The sequence below is a fragment of the Hemicordylus capensis genome, chromosome 4 (assembly GCF_027244095.1).
Source record: "Hemicordylus capensis ecotype Gifberg chromosome 4, rHemCap1.1.pri, whole genome shotgun sequence".
NCBI classification, from domain to species: domain Eukaryota; kingdom Metazoa; phylum Chordata; class Lepidosauria; order Squamata; family Cordylidae; genus Hemicordylus; species Hemicordylus capensis.
The window spans coordinates 278,811,822-278,834,132 of record NC_069660.1 but is presented as its reverse complement, the minus strand read 5'-3'; the positions used below and the strand labels follow the sequence as shown (position 1 = coordinate 278,834,132).

The following is a 22,311-nucleotide window of genomic DNA, read 5'->3' as shown; positions in this document are numbered from 1 at the left end:
CAGGCTGCACAAGCCTCATGGAAATATTTTTGGATGCCATAGAGGGTTTACTCTGAAATAAACAAATACATACATACATAGAGGGTTTACTGGGGAAGGGGTGGGTGTCAAAAATTGCCACTTCACTGCTGCACCAGAGCAGTTAGTTGGGAAGTTCTGTGAGACTGCTCTCTCACTGCACTAGCTCATCCTTCCTCTGTGTGTCAGCCGCATATTATTCATATGCAATAATTTTCAGTATCAGTAAAAACTTAGCATGAATACAAAGCAGTGTGTAAAACATTCATCCCATCAACATCTCTTCTAGCATTCATTACTCCAAAATTGGAACTGTGCACAAACCAAACCATCATAATTGTTCTTCAAGGTGAAATTGAATACTGTAGTTTGTTAGAAAGGGCAGAAAAGGTGTTAGTTATCAAGCATTATTAGTTAATTGAAAATAAGATTCTGTTACAAATAAAATACATAGAAAAATGGGGGAAAGATCTTTGAGAGTCCGTATCAGAAGAAGGCTAGATGCATTCATAAAAAAATGGCAATGAGTCCATCTCAGAAAATGTAATTATTGAGAACCATTGTAAGATTTTTACACAGTACTATCTCACACCATTGATTGATTGATTGATTGATTAAGTGCCATCAAGTCGGTGTCATCTCTTAGTGACCACATAGATAGATTCTCTCCAGGATTATCTGTCTTCAACTTGGCCTTTAAGGTTTCTTAGTGCTGTATTCATTGTTGTCATAATTGAGTCCATCCACCTTGCTGCTGGTTGTCCTCTTCTTCTTTTTCCTTCAACTTTTCCCAGCATTATGGACTTCTCAAGGGAGCTGGGTCTTTGCATAATGTGTCCAAAGTATGATCATTTGAGCCTGGTCATTTGTGCCTCGAGTGAAAGTTCTGGATTGATTTGTTCTATGATCCAATTGTTTGTTTTCCTGGCTGTCCATGGTATCCTCAAAAGTCTTCTCCAGCAACAAAGTTCAAAAGCGTCAATACTTTTTCTATCACACCATAGAACCCGAAAAATATATTTTAATATCATTTTTATTCATTTTTAAGATGAAGGTATTAGCTTGCTTTTTTTTTTTAAAATGTAGGCTGTGTTTATCCACTAATAAAGGATTGTTGGCAACATGTTCTGAGAGTGGTTTGGGATATATTTTAGGTTTTAAATAGGCTTAAGAACAGGGGCTTCAAAATGATTGCCCTCTAGTTGTTGGACCACAACTACCATCATCCCCAGTCACAATGGCCAGTAGGCAGGAACGATGGGAGCTGTAGGCCAGCATCTGCAGGAGGGTTGCAGTTTGAAACCCCTGCTTTAGAAATAGGGACACTGTTAATGCATCATAGTCACACTCTTAATTTTAATAATCCTTGGCTGACATCCTGACTAACAGACCTGTGTATACGTACAGTGTGGTGTGGGCATGCAGCAACAGTGTGTGCTGTTGCCCAAGAGTGAACTCTTTGCTCTAGAAGTGCTTAGTAAGGTCAGAAATTCATTGTTGAACCTCTGAGACAGGTTTCCAATCTTGCCAAGTGCTTCTGGTGCCAGACTCTTAGCCCTCTTGCACAACAGCACAAAGAGGACAGGGGAAAATGTGTGAGGGGTGCTGCTGTGTGCCCACATGCTCTGTTTGCGTGCACACTTTGTTGGTCAGAATGTCACCCCGAGGTCATTCTCACAATCAAGCTGTGTTGTAGCTGGCTTTGGGAACTGTGTATGCTCCCAATTTTCATGGAAAATTACCTTGCGTGGAAGCAAGGGAAGAAGAAACTCTGGGTAGAAGTGATTGTGTGGAAGCAAGGTAGGAGGAAAACCTGGGTAGCTTTTCATCCTACCTTGCTTCCACCTCTTACCGTGCTTTCACACAACCAAAAATTGCGAGCACACACAGATCCCAAACCCAGGTAGAACACAGTTCTTGACTGTGTGAATGACCTCCCTGCTTTTCTAAGATCTATCTATCTATCTACCTACCTACCTATCTATCTATCTATCTATCTATCTATCTATCTATCATATTTTTCTACCGCCTGATATGTATATCTCTAGGTTTAGTAGTTTGTCATTGTTTATACTAGAAATGATTAAATGACTACTCATTGAAATAATTGTCCTTCTGTCCACCAGGCTTCACATATTTCTACAAAGGCAAAGAATACTGGAAATTCAATAACCAGATGCTCAGGGTGGAACCTGGGTATCCCAGATCCATCCTCAAGGATTTTATGGGTTGTGATGGACCAGCAGACCGGGACAAAGACCGGCACAGCCCTCAAGATGATGTAGACATTGTCATCAAACTGGACAACACAGCCAGCACTGTGAAAGCCATAGCCATTGTCATTCCTTGTATTCTGGCCCTGTGCCTCCTTGTCTTGGTTTACACTGTGTTCCAGTTCAAGAGGAAAGGAACACCCCGCCACATACTGTACTGCAAACGCTCTATGCAAGAGTGGGTGTGATGTAGGGGTATGTTTTTTCTCTCTCTCCCAGGAGTTTGTGGTAACTTGAGATTCAACACAAGAGCTGTTATGCAGTTTCCTAGCTAGGAGCAGGCACCTGTCCGCCTCGACAAGGGCTGATCTTTAAAACCCAAGGGGCTGCCTGCCCTGCACATGAGTGAGCGTTCACTCCAGTGGGAAGCTTCCATCATACACAGTATCTGCCGTTTCTCCAGTCCTTTGTCTTTCTTTGTCATTCGGTTCTAGCCTTTCCTCTGCACGCTTGATACCCAATGCAAACTATCAGGATTTTCAGTACAGAAGAGGAAATATAACAATAGAGAGAAGAATCTCCAGTATCTCTGTGGGGGGTTTTTCATCCCCTTTAAAGCCTGCTCCCCTTTGAAAGAGTTTTGCGTGAGGTTTTAAAAAGAAAAGAAAGAAAAATGTAATCAATTTTTTTAAAGGGAAAAAAAAAGATACAGCAACTATAACACAACAATCACAATGGAACTTTCAGGAAGTGTGAAGACCCAAAACAGCTTTGTCTCCAAAGAGGATTGCTTTCTGTCAGCTATGGAAATAGTCCTATGCTCCTACACATAATTTTTGTCGAGTGGGAGACCAGGATGACACACAGAAATTCAGACTGTTTGGACAGCCATTTTCCAACAAACAAGGGGCCAAAATATCTGCAATATAGTAACAGCCTTAATGATACATTCATTTTGTGTTTTATACAGCTGTTTGGAGCTATGTCCTCAATGTTTTAATGCATTTATATTCATTACTATATTCAGATAGTATCTTTTTTATTGGTTGGTTTAGCCTTTTCTTGGTTTCTTGCCTCATTCTTTGTGTTTGGGTTTTGGGGGTTTTTTTTGTTTTTCCCCAAGCTGCAACAGGCCCACAGCCTCAGGCCTTCCGTAGGTCTGTCAGGAACACTTACTTTGAAACCATAGCAGAAAGAAGCAAATCTAAAAGTAGATTGCAGCAAGTCTGAAAGTAGATTGCAGTGAACTAAAGTGATGCTTAATGTTACAGAGAAACATAATGCTAGTATTCGGTTTATATAATTGGTAACCCTTTGAGAACTATGGGATTCATTTTCAAAATGTGAGGGCTTGCTAACATTGGCTGTCCTGAAATTATAGGACTGCACTGTGGTAGAACAGGAAATCTTTGCTTAAAATGATTCTAGTCTAAAGGTTGTCCTATGATTACAACATCCCTTTTCCTTCATAGGTGGTCCATAAATCATATCAGATCCGTGGAACCTCTGTCTCCTCCCCTCCCAACACCATTGCCTCCATTGCCCTTCTTGTCTGCTTCCAGTGGCCACTTGTACATTAGTCTTGCTGGCCACATTTTCTTCTGACACTCTTCAGTATCATAAATGATACTAATATAAACGTGGCAGCAGAGACCAGCTTGCGGCCAGTCACCAAGGTTAGCAGATACACAGGACAAGGAGTGGGCTGGCCCACCTCACAGTTAGAGTGGTGTGAAATAAGAGAGGTTTTCTTTCTTCCACTTGGGTGCACTATTGATGATAGTGCACCCAAGTGGAAACAACTTACTAGCTTGTGGGTTCCTTTATTTTATTCATCACTCAGAACAAAGTGGCTACATTTTGGGGGCAGCTTAGTTTCCTGTTCCTCAGAAGATGGTGTGCCACATTCCCTCAGACTCTTCCCCCTCTTCTCCCATCAGCATTGACCTCATGAATTGGTGGCTCCCATTGTCCCATCCTAGAAATGGAGAGTGCTAAGTATTAAAGGGGGTTGGGGGGCAGGAGAGGCCACCATATGTTAAAAAAACCAGATATGCCAGTGGTCATGGTGGGTGAAATTGTGTTCATTAAAAGGCAAGTGGTCTGTCTAGTCATATGCTTACATGGACACACGGCTAGAACAGTAAAACCCAGTGACTGGGAGTAGAGAGTTAGCAGCAACAGAGACTGGAGGCAGACCGTTGTGTTTTTCAGCAAACAGAAAGTAGGAAGAGGCATCTTTGCTCATGATGTGCACCCTCACCTTGCTGTTGCCTCTGTTGGCAGTTTTGCTTTGCTGTTCTTTGAAACCTGTTGACCAGAAATGGCAGTGGAATAATGAGAGCATACACTACAGGAAATGATGCTTCTGTCCTGCATCTTGAACTCTTATAAAAAACCGTTGTGTGTCTCCAGCCTGAGAACATGAGATTTTTAATGGGGTCACAGAAGCAAGTCTTGGGGCGGGCCTCTCCTTTTAACCTTTTAAATTTAGCCCTGTTTGATTTCTGGGTCCCCCCCGCCCCCGGCACCGAACTATACTGCGTATTCATTGAAGTTGCCAAACACATGCAGTTGTAGTTAACAGTTTCAATGTGAGCTAGAAAGCAACAACTCTGACATTGTATGGGTGCTGATTTTTTAATGTATTGCCCATTGGGTGTTTGCCTTAGTTCTCAAAGGGTCGACGAGGCCTCTGGCATTGAGCTGTGCATTAAGTCACATTAAGGGACCACCAAAGCATTGTGTGATCATGTGTAATCTTGTGCTAATAGCAGTATTGTCATTTTCATGTGACCTGCAGAGCAGGTTATGTATCAATATTTTTTTCCTAGAGAAAAGTCAGCAACTGACAGACCTCTTTTATTGATTTTAGGAGCTGCTTCTTGCAGTGACAGGCTTTTGACAGTCACTGGGCTGTGAACTTATTAAAGGTGTCCAGAAAGAATGCACCCCACAAGTCAGATGCCTGGCTTTGTATGAAAGCTAGGATTCCAGGGGAGTAGCTTTTGAAACAATGAATAGCTTGCCTTGAACTCTTATTGATCTGTTGACCGTCATTACTGAGTTAAGCATTGTCTTCTGTGAAAAACCCTTTGCTGTCTGAATTTCCTTAACGTGTACTGTTTGATGTCTTTGCTCTTTGACCTTTAACTTGCAAACTGGCACAATCTCAATGGGACATCTGGTGTTGCTGATCCATTTGGATTCGGACTGGGCTTCTTACAAAAAAGGCCTCTTATACATTGTCCAAACATTCACCTGTTTTGTTAGGGAAGGACAGCGGGTGCAATACCTGGGAAATCCACTCCACAAGCCCCATGGAAATAAATAGGCATCACATGGCAGTGCTCTTGCACAGCTCCCATTTATTTCATTGGGGATTGTGCAGGACAGTTTCCCAATTGCATGTGCCTGGTATTTGGCACATGCAAATCTTAGATGGAACGGTTGCTATGTATACATGCACGCTCTAAAAATGAACTGCGGTAGAAGTGAATTTCTATTTAATTTCAGTGCAATTTTCTGTATTAAACCAGTCCTTTTTACAAATAAATGATGACGTTCTAAAACAAGCAAACAAAAATGCGAAAATACTTGAAAAGGGCCATCATTGGCTTTTACGTAAAAGATTTTTTATACTAGACTCAGACAGTTTCTTACTGATTTCCTAGTCCATGTTACTGAATCATTTTTTAGAGAGTGTAAGTATATATGCATATTATTTTTTGGTAATGAATAGCTCGACTGCATTGAATTTATATTTATATTGAGCATAGCATGACTATTAGTATGCCTTTTTAGTCAATTAAACATGATTTGGGGTTTGGTTTTAAATTGGGGGTTTATTTTACAGTCACGTGAGGCATGCTATATAGGATTTGTGGGGGGGGTCCTTGGGCATAATCAGCTATATGGGCGGATAACAAAAATGAGGAAGGGGTTGCTTTATAGCACATATGCAGTGCAGATGGCATTTTGAAGGTATGTCTTGTAGGTACTTTATGCAGTATGCTAAAGGTTGCACCACTATGAGACCATTGCATTACTCTGGTATATCAGTTTCAGTTGTTGCTACAGCTACGCAGCCATTGACAACAGCTGCAAACATACATGTTAATCCCCTCCCCGTTTGAAAATACCATGCCTACTAGCCAGAAAAATCACTAGGTATTTACAATATTGTTTCAGGCAGAAAACTGAAAATTATACTCTGCTATAGGCAAAAAAGGCCTATCCTTCTATCCTAGTGCTCTCTTTTGAATAACAAACGAAAGCAAAACTTGTTAACCTGCATTGGCTGGTCTTTTGTGTTGTTGGTTTTTACAATAACCAATAGATGTATGTATTACTGAGAGATTCCAAAATATGGTGAGTGTTGACATTCACCTGTGAGCACTGACAATCCCAGGCAGCTTTTAGGACTGTCCCAAAACTCCAAAAAGAGGCACCAGTGAGTGTTGCCAGCCAGCTAAATGTAATTGCCAGCAGTTTGCTGGCATATGCCTGAAAGGTGGAGAAATAGATATCTACTTTGTGGAGGACACTCATGCGGTTTAACTAGGAATTACTTTAAAATGCCAATATTCACTACCTTTTAGAGCCTCACTGTAACATATGTATTAACATGAGTACAGGGCAGCAACTTCATCATCCTCCCCCAACCCCGCCATTCCCTTGAAAATTGTGCATCCCTTTCAAAGGTTGTCTCATGGCAGCTTTTCATTTTAATACAGTTATTTCCTGGAAAACAATGAAGGAGCTGAGCATGCTGCTGGTTTCTCTTTTTATAAGGTAACTCAAATGTTTATATTTGGAAAATTTAACATACAGTAATTATGCAGGAAGGTAAGAGTGATCATGTGTAGTGCTTGATATAAGGTACATCATGGTTATGTGAATGCTTAATAACGTGATCTATTTAAAAGTGCATTTATATATTATATACTGAGAGAGAGTGACTTGAAAACTAATGTTTTGGCATGCTTTTGCCCAGCAAGTCAAGGTGTGTCAGCTTTTCTATTACAAATGTCTATTTTATGGAGCAATCATGTGATAATTCTGACACAGGACCTTGTAGCCCATTCAAGCTAATTTTGGAAGTGTGTGTGTGTATGTGTGTGTCTTTAACCACAGGAGTTCAAAAATAAGGGAGAGAACTTACCAATTTAGATGTTTTCCTGTCAGTAAAACAACACAACAAAACACAGTCACAATGGACCAGGTGTTAATCACTTATCTTTTTTTCCTCAAACGTTGGGGAAAGAGTTTCTTCCAACTCATTTTTAGAAAGGCTGTTTATTTCACTAAACTTTGGTTGGGGGCCTTAATGGAATATTGAGTTTTAGCATTTACAAAAAAGGAATGAAAAAACTCATTTTGAATAAATGGCACACATGCATGTGCACAAGTATATTTCCTAGAATTGTTAATACAAGCCAGGAAATGTCTTGTGGTTCCTTAAAGACTAACAAATGTATTGTGGCAAGAGGTTTTGTAGGAAAGAGCCTATTTTAGATGCATGGGTTCAAAGGGAAGGCACAGTTACTGTACACCGCCCAGAGCCTCTGGATGAGGCGGTTTATAAATGAAAATAAATAAATAAATAAATAAATAAATAAATAAATAAATAAATAAATAAAATGGGTATATATCTGCATTAAATGGGTTTAGTAGAAAAAGATGTTGATAACCACATCTGTATACAAGTTGTCACAGTCCACATTGTAGATCAGTGCAATGCAAAAATACTGATGTCATCACTCTGTTACAGTTTTATCAAGAAAGTTCTGGTATGTGGTGTAAATTGATAAATAGCACAATAGTATTTGCCGTGAAATGGAGGAAAATGTTTGAGTTAATCATTTCTCAGGAAAAGAGAAGGATGTAAACACTTCAGTATATAATTTGCTTGAAAGGCTGAACTAGAAGGAATGTTATCTTGCTCCAAAGGAACCCTTACAAGTCTCCCTGATTATTTTAAGGTGTAGGGAGGGTTTTAAGAAGCGTAAAAATGCAGTCAAAATAGCGAGGGAGTGTGTGTCAAACACACTGACCAGCGCAATCAAATTTTGTGTTGAAACTCCCCATGTCTAAGATAGTTATGGAATTGGGTAAGGGACCATTCACACTGGCATAGTCTCACTGAAATATTCAAGTACAGAGATCTGTGAACCTGTATAATGTCTCTTTCTCCTCTTGATCTATCCAGACCAGAATCATGCAGCCTTATCCTTTGCATGTTTATTTGGAAGTAAGTCCCATTGTGTTAAAAGGTGCTTATTCCTCAGTACGTGTGCATAGAACTGCAGCCTTAATAACAGTGGCCCATTATGTTCTGCAGTGTGATGTAGGTAGTTCTGAGCCTCCCTCACTGTTGTGGCATCCTAAGGAACCACCAACAGTCTTGCACTTTTGTGGAAAAGCACAGATACTTAAAAGTAGTGCTCCCAGAGTGTGAGGGAAAGCACAAGTCCGCTGGCAGTTCCTTAGGAGCCCTCAGCATTATAGGTGCCTCGGAACCACCTGCATCGCCCTGTTGAACATGTGGGCCACTATCTGTGGTCTTCAGGCTATTTCCTCTTTAACACTTCCACTGCATTTGAAAGTAGCAGCTACAATATAGCGCCTCGTGCATAATTTTCTTTAGGTGGATCTGTTTGTTTCCTGGTGCCATAGTACTAATGATAATACAAGGTCAGTTTTGCTTCTTAACAAAGCAGGGCTCGTATTCTGGCTTGTTGGTAAGAACCTGGTACATGCAGGTACACCTTTGAGTAAGGCCCCAACACTAATCATCTTACTATACTAGACACATGAAAAATATTGGCTTAAGTCCAAAGGTTCTTCTGCATCAATAGAAGTGTCTTCCATTTGTGCAAGGTGACTCCTTCCCATTTGTGCTAATTCCTTCTGCTGCTGTAGCTCCACATGCTGTATCTCATGCTATTTTGAAAAGGTACCCAACCTTCAGTAGTGACTTCCAGGGTGCACAGGGAACTGGAGAGGATGGTGAAAGAGCCTCATGGGGTGATTACAACGAAAATTACACAGTGTCCAGGATTTTGGATAGGCTTAGGGTTTCATTTAGGAACCATACACCTTTTTGTTAAAGGGAGGTGGGGGCAGGATGAGCTAGAAAATGACTGGAAAGAGGAAAAAATAACCTTAATGGAACAGGGAAAGGTGTGTGGAGCGCATATATCATGCAGCAGAGATGAATGAGTTTCCTTTTTGCATGAAATCATGGAAAGGGGACAACCATTTTTGTGTGGTTTTTGCCTTTCGGGTAATATATAAAATGATGATTCTCGGACACTTAATAATTCTTAGAGATTAGTGATGTCCAGTACCTTTCTTGATTGATTAGATTAAGCATAGGTGACAACTAAGAAAAATAATGCTGTGACAGATTTGGACAACTATCACAATACCATTCCCTCATCTGCTAATTATCTTACTGATTATTGTCAAACTAGCTCTAACCTAGAAAACCTAATACCTCGACAACACAATATTGTACTTTTTTGTTTGTACTCAAGCACATTTAAATCTCCTTCGCTTCCGTTGTCTGTTGAAATAAATGGGACCCAAAAGTGCTTAACTTTGGTCCGACATTGCTCCATGTTTCCCACACTGTTGACTTCTTGTAAAGTCTGTCATCAAATAAGAAAAGAAAAGACCATATTACAGTACTTATATAATTGTTCAGTACAGGGATTAAAGGTTATTCTCAAATTCTTTTTGCATTGGAGATGGATGTACAGTTATCTGCCTCTTACCTGTTTTGTTATATGAAAAATGAAGCTTCCAGCAGGGCAAAGTGTATAAAAAGAACCCAGTGATACTGCCTAGTCTACAAGAAGGCATCCTACAGACAAAGCCACAACCCAGATAAACTGGAATCCAGACTTGACAATAAATTTAGTAGGAAAGATTCAGTTAACTAGAATGCAAACACTTTTCAACTCATTTGTAAACTGGACATTTTACTTGACTCCCTGCAACCTTTTTGTCACCTAATAAAAGTAAAGATAAAATGTGCCGTCAAGTCGATTTTGACTTCTGGGGATTAAACTCACTCCAAACGAATGTTTGTGTGCTTTCTTTCTCCTGTGTGCATTTGCCTGTGTTGCAACGCTGCTTACTTGTTGCTCAGCTTCAGCGGCCTCTGCATATTGAACTAGCATTTTTGCTCTTTGTATTCACAGATTGGCTTGTAGAACATCAAGCCCACAGGTGGTAGGCATGTCTTTGGCTTGCAATCTCATTGCAACCAAATGAAAATATATTGTACCACCAGAAACTATTATCTTACATTAGTGCATTTGGATACCACAGAGGATTCCCCTCCCTCCAAGATGATGTTAAAGGCAGTGCTGTATTAGCCTGGCTTCATTTTCTGTTGGCTGAGCATTGCAATGAGCTTTACAGAGGACTGACAACATTAGCATTCTTTTGCACAGGTGCCTTTCATTTTTGAGCACAAAATATGTCAGCTGCTGATCGCTTCTTCTCATCTGGTCTGCTGCCCAATTGTTTGCTGCCTTGTAGACACTCCCCACAGATGATGCTGGGCTCAGCCTACAAACTTCATCCTTCACAGACTGTAGGAATCACTTTGGCATCATCACAACTGAGCTCAGGCTTGCCCTGCTACTTTGCCCAGCAGGTACAGACTTGTCTTGGCATGACAAGATGGTCTCCCTGTGCTATTGAGTCACTCTTGTTATTTAATCCATATGCTGCCAGTCCCTCCAGCTAAATAATGCATCTCTATAAACCATACTGAGTCTGTAGCATCTGCTGCATGTTTACAGTCTTTGAGCACTGAGAGTTTTGTAGACCTACAGGGGCAGGCTTCAAATCTTTCTGCATTAACTGTTTATTATAGGGAATGTAAATGGGAGTTGGGTACAGGAACTACTAAGAGTTGGCCTATTTGTTTCTTGACCATCTAATAATAGTTTCTAATTTTTGTAATTTCGATTACAGTCGCAATTTCAGAAGGAGATGGACATATTTTCCTATAGGAATGGGAATACAATATTTCCCTGCTAGCCATTCTTCAAAATTGAATATTGGTCTAGTTGCTGTCATTTTGCTCACAGTATCCCCAAGATCTTGATTGTTTCCACAGGGATTACTAGATGTTTTGTTTTCAGGAAATACTTCTTATTTTTATCCCACGGCTGCCAAAAATCAGGGAGACGCTTATTTCCCCAGTGCTTTTTACAGAATCCCCACCCCATCCCCCCCCACACACCTGACCCCTTGCATTCCTACAACTGGTCTTTGCATAGGTGTATGCTTGCTTTCCTCTACTTCTTAGGACCTGATCCAACCTTCCTAGTGAGAGTAATAAATTCTCAACTGCCATCTGTTTATAAGGGAGAGGTCACTTTGGGAGGAGCCAATTTGGAGCTAAGTAGCAGTGGCAGAGTGCTTAACCCTATCGACATTGCTTCTTTGTTGTAAATGGAGCCCATGCAAATTACTTTATCTCTTACATTTCAAACACATTTACTCTAAACAATGCATGTTTGCACCCCTCCCTACAGGGAGACAAGGGGCTGGAGGTGGACAATTTGGAGAGGAGATGTGACAGAAAGTGTTTTGTTCTCCTATCTCCCTACTTGCTTTTCTCTTCCAAATCACCTCACAAAGTGGCTTTTCTCTGTTAAAAAAACAGTGCTCAGGATTTTGAAACACATGTTTATATGTAACATTTGGTTAGGTCATTAGGCACAGGATGCAATCAAGAACTTTGAAGGTCAAGTGGAATTTTGTTTTTAGTTTCAATAGTTTATTGCACCCTTATCCATTTATTTAAAAGGGTGACTCAACTGGGTACCAGCAATTTGATACGGAGAGCAATCCATAAGAACATAAAGCATGTGTTAAATTTATTACATTTAGTGCAAGTTAAATGCACTCTGTGCAGGAATTGTACCTGCTGTGATTAAGATGTGCTAACATGAGATAAAGACCAGTGTTCTGGTACAGCCTGATTGTTTCCCTATGCTAACTGGTTGCAGGAACTCAATTCCATTTTCCCCATTTCGTAGACAAAGGTCATTTCCCCCCTCCACACATTCAACATTTACAATGTAAACTTTGAGTTGTGTACTTTCAACCATTTTGACATTTTTGTAGCCCTACAAACAAGCCAGAATGGGAACCTTGTGGGTTTTAAGGAGGTACATGACACCATTCTCACCACAGGCCACAATATTCCTACCTACCGGCGTCTGCAACAACTCTAACAATATAGACTGATATGTGAACCCACAGCATGAGATAGATCAAACTTTTAAGTTGCATGTGCTTATGCTCTTTCCCTGTGTGTTCCCTACACAGTCAATGCTGGAGTTTTGTTCAGTGCAGTGAGCAGGAGCGGCTCATCCTAATGAGCTGGCGGGGGGAGCATCAATGAGCTGGATGTGTGTGCAAAGGCGGTACAGTTGCCTCTCCTTCCCAGACCTCTGTTTACTCCTCTCTCTCTGCTGGTCTATGACCATAACAATAAACTAACTCCTCTTTCTCCCGCCCTGCCCCAGCATTAATGAGTCACACTGCCTGCAGGCTGGCCATGCAGCTCCTGGCAGTGAGTAAACAAAAAGACAAAAGGAGCATGTACCTACATCCTAATTTCTCTTCCACTTGTTAAAAAAATCATTTTATTCCATGGCTCCCATAGCATTCTCTGCATTAGTATTTTTTTAAATAAATAAATAAATGTTATTCTTTCTTTCAAGTAGTTTCTATGGACAAACACAAAGTTTCTTTGTGTGCAAAAGCAAGGCTGATTAATGGTGCTAAAGTGTATAATGACTGTCAGATATAATCAGGCAAAATTTTGTGGTGCTTCGACAGATATGTTTTCATTGATTTTTTTTTTTTTGCGTTGATCAATGCATTTAACAGTGTTTTATTATACACACATACTTTTTATTAGTAAACCAAGGCCTCATAGTGCACTGTTGAATAAATAAAAAATGGGTTAATTAATCTGTGTACCAGCTCACCAAGCTATTATCGTTTAACTCCTTATAACATTGCGTAATTAAAGGTCAAGGGGTCATGATATTAATCTCATTGTTGCCGATCATTTACATGATGGGACATTTTCCAACCAAGTACTTATGTTTACAATTCTATAATAACCCTTTGACTGCTGCGGCAACCTTTAACCACAAAATAAAAATGTCACATGCTAGAATCTTCTTTTTGGTTCTTGTCCTAGCAATCAAAGAGTTAAGGGCTGTGCAGTGATTTATTTTCTATTTATTAATTTCTATTTATTTTTTGTTTTCATTTGAGGAGGGGGGTTGGGGTGGGGCAGTTCTTGTCTGCTGTAAGTGTCTTAACCAAGGGAAGGGTTAAAATGGCTTTTTTCTACTATCTTATGTACTTACCATCATTTCATTGTGTTGTAATTAAAAAAACAACAACCTGTCAATAAACAAGAAAGCAGAAAAAGTGTTTCATAAAGCCATTGTAGTTTTATTTCATGTGTGGTATTCAGTTGGGGCAGTTTGGCCAAAATCATCTGTTCTATGATTGAGCACAGTGTGTGACTGGGAAAGATATTTATGGACTGAAGAACCTTCCTCATGTTGGAAGCAGGATCTAGCACAAACTTGTAATTATATGGTTTAGGATATGAATTTGCCTGCCTCATAATCCTTGAAAGCAACACAAATCAACCACTAGGTTCTATCCTAAGAAAGCCATGACCACTGAAATTTAATAATGAGACAAGTTAGTTGTGACTAACTTAAATCCCACTGGGACTTGAGTCTTAACTAACTTTCTTTTGGATACAGCCCATTATTCCCTTCAGGGTTCTTCTAAAACTCAAAATGGAAAAAAGAACATTTAATTGTACACCAAGATACCTTGGAGGAAGCATTTGTCATTGCCTCACTGTAGGCTAAAGAGATCATGAAAATGTAGGCTATAGAAATAGCTAGAAGAACCTGTAATGAAAAGCATTTGCATATGTGGTTATCTGCTTGGATTAAGAAGTTTCTGCCAGCTTGGACAAAATCCTGGGGCACACAATTTATTTTCCTTTTAAGACTCAAGAGCAGCCCTGAAGTTTCAAAATCCCATTTCTGGGGTGTTTGCTCAACCTTGTTTGAGCTGCAGTTAATGTCCAGGAATAGGACAAAAATAGGTGAAATTTTACATCAGTTTAATACAATACAATGAGTCAATTTCCAACTCTAGGGAGAAAAAGACAAGTGGGTTTTTTTGGGGGGGGGTGTTTCCCCCTCAGAGTTCTCTAAAGGTATTTTTTAACTGTTGACCCATTTTGAATTGAACTGAGGGGAATTCACCCATCACTAGTTGGAGGATTCAAGTCAATGGTCTTCTGATCCTTTAATTACACTTAGGAGGGACAACCCCATCACCCATCCTTCCAAAATTGTGTCCTTGGTGGGTATCATCTACTGTAAGTGAATGAATACATTCTGACTGGAAATCAGAAGAATTATCTAATGGATCAAATTCTGAAACAGCTTGAGAATGGCTGGGATAGTGAATATGTGCTAAAACCTGAGCTGGATAAATTGAGAGTTAAATATTGAAAGTGTTTTATTTAATGCCTTGGTAAGAACTTTCTCAGGTTGGAGAAAGTATCTGTCAAAGCTCGCATTCTTTGACCTATCTGAAACAGAATCGGCTGAGTAGGGAATATAGCAGAATGTTCAAGTTTTGATAGTTAAGTGCCCTTGGAAACTTCTCAAGGTCTGGCACAATTCTGTACTGGAAAGTCTGAGAAGAATTTTCCTGTACATCAGGTGGGTGGTGTTAGGATTGGAATATTTCAGAGGGTCCAATGGAAAGACCAGGATCTATGCCTGAATTTCAAAGCATACACTTTTGGCTAGGTGTTATGTGCAATGCTCTTGCGTGTTCTTTGCTTGTACAAATGTTCTTTGAGCTGTCATGGATGTCCTCAGTTCTCTAGACCAGGAGTTACCAACTTTGGTTCCCCAGAGGATTACAACTCACATCAACTTGGGGGAACTTTGGTTCCCCAGAAGATCAAAACTTGATTACAACTCACATAATCCCCAGCCACGATAGGCGGTGGCCATTTTGTTTCTGGCGGCCATTAAAAAAAATTAATTTTAAAAAATGGTGCCCCCCTTCAAGTGGTGCCTGGGGCACGTGCCCTGCGTACCCTACCCTAGATATGCCCCTGCCTAGAGCACCTTTCTTGTGAGGCAAGGCTACAACACCTGGGGCTATTTAGTTTAGAAAAAAGATGACTGCGGGGAGACATGATAGAGGTGTATAAAACCATGCATGGTGTGGAGAAAGTGGATAGAGATAAATTCTTCTCCCTCTCACATAACACTAGAACCAGGGGTTATCCCATGAAATTGATTGCCGGGAAAACTGGGACCAACAAACAGAAGTACTTTTTCACACAACTCATAATCCATTTGTGGAATTCTCTGCCACAAGGTGTGGTGACAGCCAACAACCTGGATGACTTTAAGAGGGGTTTGGATAACTTCATGGAGAAGAGGTCTATCATCAGCTACTAGTTGGAGGGCTATAGGCCACCTCCAGCCTCAAAGGCAGGATGCCTCTGTGTACGAGTTGCAGGGGAGTAACAGCAGGAGGGAAGGCGTGCCCTCAACTCCTGCCTGTAGGCTTCCAGTGGCATCTCGTGGGCCACTGTGTGAAACAGGATGCTGGACTAGATGGGCCTTGAGCCTGATTCAGCAGGGCTGTTCTTATGGAGTTCCACAAGTTTAATATCTACATGAAGCTGTTGGGTGAGATAATCAGGAGATTTGGTGCAGGGTGTTGTCTATATGCTGATGACATCCAAATCTATTTCTCCATATTAACTTCATCAAGTAATGGCATAACTTCCCTAAAGTGCTTTTTACCTGCTGTGACTGATTCAACAAGTCTGCCGTTTCTTGAGGAGAATGACCTGAAAACAGCTGGTAACCTCCAGGTTGGACTACTGCAATCTACTCTATGTAGGGCTGCCTTTGTATGTAGTTTGGAAAATTAAATCAGTTCAAAATGCGGCAGCCAGATTGGTCTCTGCGTTATCCCAGAGAGACCACATTATGCCTGTTCTCAAACAGTTGCACTGGCTGCTGATATGTTTCCAGGCAAAGTATAAAGTGCTGGTTATTACCTTCAAAATTTTGAATGGCTTAGGTCCAGGTTACTTGAGGGAACACCTTACTCTACAAGATCCCCACTGCTCATTGAGATCATCAGGAGGGGTCTGTCTTTGGCAGCCACCGGATATAAGAGGATTGTTTTCATTGGAGGCTTTCAGGAGAGCTGTAAAGACCCATCTTTTTAGCCTGGCTTTTAATGATATTTAGTTTTAATGTTACCAAGTTTTAATTGTAATTGTAATCTGCTTTTAATTGGTTTTTTATTTTAATTGTTTTGTTTTTATATTTTAATGTAAACTGCCCTGAGCCACCTTTGGAAGGGCGGTATATAAAATGAATAAATAAATAAATCCAGTGCCTGGAGGAGATCATGGTAAGGGATAACAAACTGAAATTGAATCCAAATAAGACAGAGGTGCAGATTATGGGAGGTCAGAATTTGAGAGATGGTTTAGATCGGCCTGTTCTGAATGGGGTTGCACTCCCCCAGAAAGAACAAATACATAACTTGGGTGGGCTCCTGGATCCAAAATGTTCTCTGGTCTCTCAGGTTGGGGCAACGGCCAGAGCCTTTTTATGACCAATGGTCTTTTTATCACTTAGGCTGATATATCAGCTATGTCCATTTCTGGAGAAAAATGATATTAAAACAGTGGTGCATATGCTGGTAACCTCCAGGCTTGACTACTGTAATGCATTCTACATTGGGCTGCCTTTTTTACATAGTCCGGAAACTATAGTTGGTGCAGAATGTGGCAGCCACACTGGTCTCCTGGATAACCTGAAGAGATAATGTAACACCAATATGAAAAGAACTGCACTGTCTGCCAATATGTTTCTGAGCGAAATACATACTGCTGGTTATTACCTATAAAGCCCTTAATGGCTTGGTTCCAGGGTATTTAAGGTAAAGTGTGCCTTCAAGTTGATTTCGACTCCTGGTGCCCACAGAGCCCTGTGGTTTTCTTTTTGTAGAATAGAGGAGGGGTTTACCATTGCCTCCTCCCGTGCCGTATGAGATGATGCCTTTCAGCATCTTCCTATATAGCTGCTGCTCGATATAGTACCAGCAGGGATTCGAACCGTCAGCCTTCTGCTTGTTAGAGAACACCTTAAATGAACCTTATCATGAATCCTCCCGCCAATAAGATCATTTGGGGAGGTCCAGTTTGAGCTGCCACCTTGGTGGCTACTCAGGATCGGGCCTTCTCTGTGACTGCCCTGGAGCTCTGGAATGCCAAAATAAGAGTTTCTCCACCTCAGATTGCTTTTTTAAAAGACCCTTAAGACTTGCCTGTTTGCTCAAGCTTTGTTTAATTTTCATTGATTTCATATCATAAAATTGTTTTAATCATTTTATCCTGTTTTTCTATTTGTTTATTTTAACTTGTGTACACTGCCTAGGAATGCTCATGTCAGGCGGTATAGAAATATGATAAATAAAATAAAGTAAAGTAAGCACCAGCACTTTGAATCGTGTTTGGCAATGGACAGCCTGTACAGTTGTTGGAACTCTAGTAAGGAACATAGGAAGCTGCCATATACCAGTCAGACCATCTTCACTTAGTACTGTCTGCATTGACTGGCAGGAGGTTACAGGCAGCAGTCTCTCCTAGCCCTTTCTGGAGATGCTAGGGGGTGAGACTTGGAACCTCCAAGCATGCAGATGCTCTTCCCAGAAAAAGAATATCTTACAATGCTCACATGTAGCCTCCCATTCAAATGCAAACCAGTGTGGGCCTTGCTTAGCAAAGGGGACAATTCATGCTTGCTACCACAAGACCAGCTCTCCTCCCTAGTGAGATTATGTTCCCAATGGCTGATCCCAGGTAACAGCCTAGAAACTATATTTGTAGTAAATGAAGTTTCCAAGCCGTCTTCAGAATCCGCCTCCAGTGGAAAAAACTGGGTCATTGAACATCCCCACAATGCAAACTCCATCGTTTAGAGAGCATGCAGCCCCATTCAGAATAACATCTATTAGAGGCTGGCTGAGAGCTACCCAGAAGTAAGAGCAATTAGGCCTGTATGGGTCTGTTCTCTCTTTTTAACTATGATCGATCAAGTCAAGGCTGCCTAGCAGATCTAGAGGGATAAAGATTTTCCCTATAATTATACCTGCAATGTAGCATGGCCTAATTTGCTAACCAAGAAAGACAGCAGGTAAGACTTGAGCCCTGTTCAGACATGTCTTTGCATGAATGTCTGTACCTGTATTCACTTTAAGAGTGAACCTGGGCACAGATCACTCAACTGTATGGTACAGATTGCAAGTGCATTGCTCTACCTTAACGTAGCATGTGAATAACTGTACCTGTGTACACTATGCACTCATTGTATGAGTGTTCAATATAATGTCTGAATAGGGCTTTGGAGAGAGAGGGTAATGCAAGGAGAACCTTCCTCTGCCCACAGTGGATTTCATGTCCAAAGTAAAATTGTTGGTAAGGAACAGTTTGAATTACTTGGAAAGGACACAGGAAATGGTGACCAGTTGTGTTTCTAAGTTGCCAGCAGTAATCAGGCCACTCTAGCAAGAAATATACATGCCTGGAAACAATCATTCACATATGGAGCCGATGATGACACAGTTAGATGCTGTTAACATAGCAACAATAATCCAACCCCATTGACTTGCCTTGCGGTGTCTTTTGGTGAAAATGGTAATACCCATTTATGGTCATAAATGGTTGTGTATTACTAATTGTGCATGGCAATGGCTGAACTGGACAGAGTAGACAATCATCTTGAGAGACCTCAAAGAGACCTTGAGAGCGACAAAGCAATTGTTTGATAGATTAAAAATGGCGAGGAAATGGATAGAAATCCACACATGAGATACATTTAATGAATGTAGGCACACTGAAGAACAGCAGGCACATTGAAGAACTTACCGGCATTGTTGCAGAACACACCACAGAACCAGTACAGAGTACTTCCACTTTGATATCTGTTCTTCTCCAAGGAGGCAGGACTAAGACCACATATATCCCTGGAACAGTTTGTTCAGTGCTCTCTAGGTTCCCAGACATAAAGACTACTTTAGTCTGCATCATTCATTGACGATGAATAACTCCTCTCACTCCAAAGAGCAGACAACAGTACATTTGATTATTTTTCTGCTCTGGAAAGGTCTGGGATTCGAAAGACAAAAAAATATGCTTGTAGGCCAGATTGTAAGTGTGTTGGCAAGTCATAAGTACTATGCCTTGTTCAAACTGGCTTTGTTACAGAAAGCTGTGTAGGCACTTAATTTAAACACACACACACACACACACCATGCAGTAGGGCCTAGTTACGTATTGGCAGTGCTGACAGTGGTAAAACTTTGAAAGTCAATAGATGTGGATACTGGATATTCAGGATCAAATTCAGCTCGGGCTTATGCAAAAATCATAAGTGTGGGGCTGTGAAAGCAAAAAAAGAAGAGAATTTCTTTTATACCTGGTATGTCCTACAGGAGACGAGAGAAACTTGAGAAGGAGGTGGAATTGTGCGTTCCAGTTAAGGGCTTGTCTCAGGAATGTGATGATTCAATGACTACTCCCAGAAGCTCACATACTATGGATTGGATTGGATTAAATGTGCTTGTCCAAACCTCTTTTGACCGAAAATGCACATTAAGCATCATCAAAGCTTCTTACTAAAAGGATAATTACAAACTATTCAGTAGCATATAGAACAAAAAGATTAAGCTGGATTCAAAATTGAAACTATTGGAGTGATATGGAATGTGATGGCAATATAGAAATATGTGTAATTCTACAGCCATTTTGAGTAGACCTATATAAGGTGAAAAAGATATTGAAATAGCACAATCCTATGCTTGTTTACTCAGAAGGAAGTCCCACAGTGTTCCTGGGGCTTATTCTCAGTGAAGTATGCATAGGGCTGTAGCCTAAACAGATTGCACTTTTGAAATAAAATTACTGTTGTTTATTCTATTATTGTCCCTCTGATCAAGTTGCTGCCTGTATTACATGGCAACTATGGCAAAGCGGGGAAATGACTTGATTAGCAAGCTGGAGGTTGCTGGTTCGAATCCCTGCTGGTATGTTTCCCAGACTATGGGAATCACCTATATCAGGCAGCAACCTGATTTCTATTCCTAAGAGATATAGGAAGATGCTGAAAGGCATCATTTCACACTGTGTGGAAGATAACAATGGTAAACCCCTCCTGTATTCTACCAAAGACAACCAGAGGGCTCTGTGGTTGCCAGGAGTCAACACCATCTTGACAACACACTTTACCTTTACGTTATATTAATATCTCAGATACTTTAGTCAACTCTAGCCCGTTTCAGGTGTTATAGAAAGTGAGGACTTTCTATAACTTTACCTGTATGCAGCATCCCGGAGAGCACATTGGATGCTCTGTCAGATGAGTGCTGAATACCCTCTCCCCCAATTCTGTTGTCTGGCAGAAAACAGGGCCTGCTTAACTCCTGAAGGCAGCTCCTGAAGGACCAAAACTAAGCAGCTCTTTCCTCCAGGCACTGTTTGCAGAGTACCCACCTCTGGAACCCGCTCCATGAGGAAGGACCACCAGAAGTTAAGCCTTAAGCATTGCTTAGCCTTAAGCTTAGCCTTTCGCTGTTCATGTGTCCAAGTTATGTGGTAGTGGTGGGTGGGTATTTTATATTTTAGCTTCTGTTGTTTTAAGTCATGGGTGACATTGGTTTATAACTTGTCTAGGTTTGTCTGGAAATTGGGAGACAGGAGGCATATCCACTGATTATGGAGCTGATATCCCGGTGGTGGTGGAGAATAGTAGAAGTTGGCAAGTCAGCAGGCCATTACAGGGGAAGGGGAATCAGAAATTTAATACCTGTTCCCCCTTCTGACTGTCCTACCAGCTGTTTGACCTTGAGGAGTAGTCCCAGCTACCCATAGATCCTCACCTTGCTCCTCTGAAATGCCAGGTCAGTCCAGAATAAATCAGAAATCATCCATGATCTTTTTGTGGATGAAGGGGCCGACCTGGTATGTATCACAGAGACTTGGTTGGGGGAGGCTAGGGGCCCAGTCTGAGCCCAGCTTCTCCCCCCAGCATACTCTGTTGAAGAGCAGGTGAGGGGACATGGGCGGGGAGGCAGAGTGACTTTGGTCTATAAGAACATCTCCCTTACCAGGATCCCTGTCAAAGTGTCTGACCATATTGATTGTGTGCACTTAAGTTTGGGGACCAGGGATAGAATGGGACTTCTGTTCATGTACTGAACACCCCGCTGCCTAAAGGAATCCCTAACTGATCTAACTGACTTGTCCTTGGACATGGTATTGGAGTCCCCCAGGCTTGTGGTGGTGAGGCCAAGTGGTCTTGGGATTGATGCACGTTGCTGGTCACAAGCTTGTTCTGGTCTTTTACTCTGATCTGGGTGGTATTCCATGGGTGGTGATGAATGTGATTTTTCCTGTCATGTACAGACCACCATCTGGTTAAAGTTGGACTTACAACCACATCCAGCCTCCACAGGGGTGAAAGCCTATTAGGATGATCTTCACAGGATGGTTACTGGATCCAATAGAATTCCAAGAAACCTTGGAAGGATTTAGTGTTGGCTCTGCCAATGATCCTGTTGATGCCCTAGTGGAGAATTGGAACAGCAAACTCACCAGGGCAGACATGATCACTCCTTAGGACACTCCTAAGCGTCCTCTCCAACCCACTTCAAATTTGGCCCCCTAATATACTGAAGAACTGCAGAGGCTGAAATGGCAAAATAGAAGATTGGAGAAGAAGTGGAGAAAGACCCGACTCAAATTCGACAGATTACAACATAGAGCTCATTTGAAAATCTATGCTTGGGCAATACATGTGGCAAAGAAGTGATCCCCCCCCACCTGCCTGTATTGCATCTGCACAATCATATCCATCAGAGTTGTTAGAGCTGTAAGAGGACTAATATGTGT

At 41.1% G+C, this 22,311-nt stretch overlaps 1 protein-coding gene across 7 annotated transcripts in view; it reads left to right on the top strand.

Moving 5' to 3' along the window:
• Nucleotides 1-22,311, top strand: part of MMP16 (matrix metallopeptidase 16) — a 350,260-nt gene that overhangs the window by 313,248 nt on the left and 14,701 nt on the right. For 6 of the 7 annotated variants that reach the window (XM_053246794.1, XM_053246793.1, XM_053246795.1 and 3 more), the window contains one exon: nt 2,145-13,715. The exons of the other annotated variant lie outside the window; for it this stretch is intronic. In XM_053246794.1, the coding sequence (XP_053102769.1) occupies nt 2,145-2,479 (335 nt within the window). In that variant the 3' untranslated portion in view covers nt 2,480-13,715. Of the gene's footprint in view, nt 1-2,144; nt 13,716-22,311 lie in introns of those variants that run through there. 7 annotated transcript variants of the gene reach the window in all.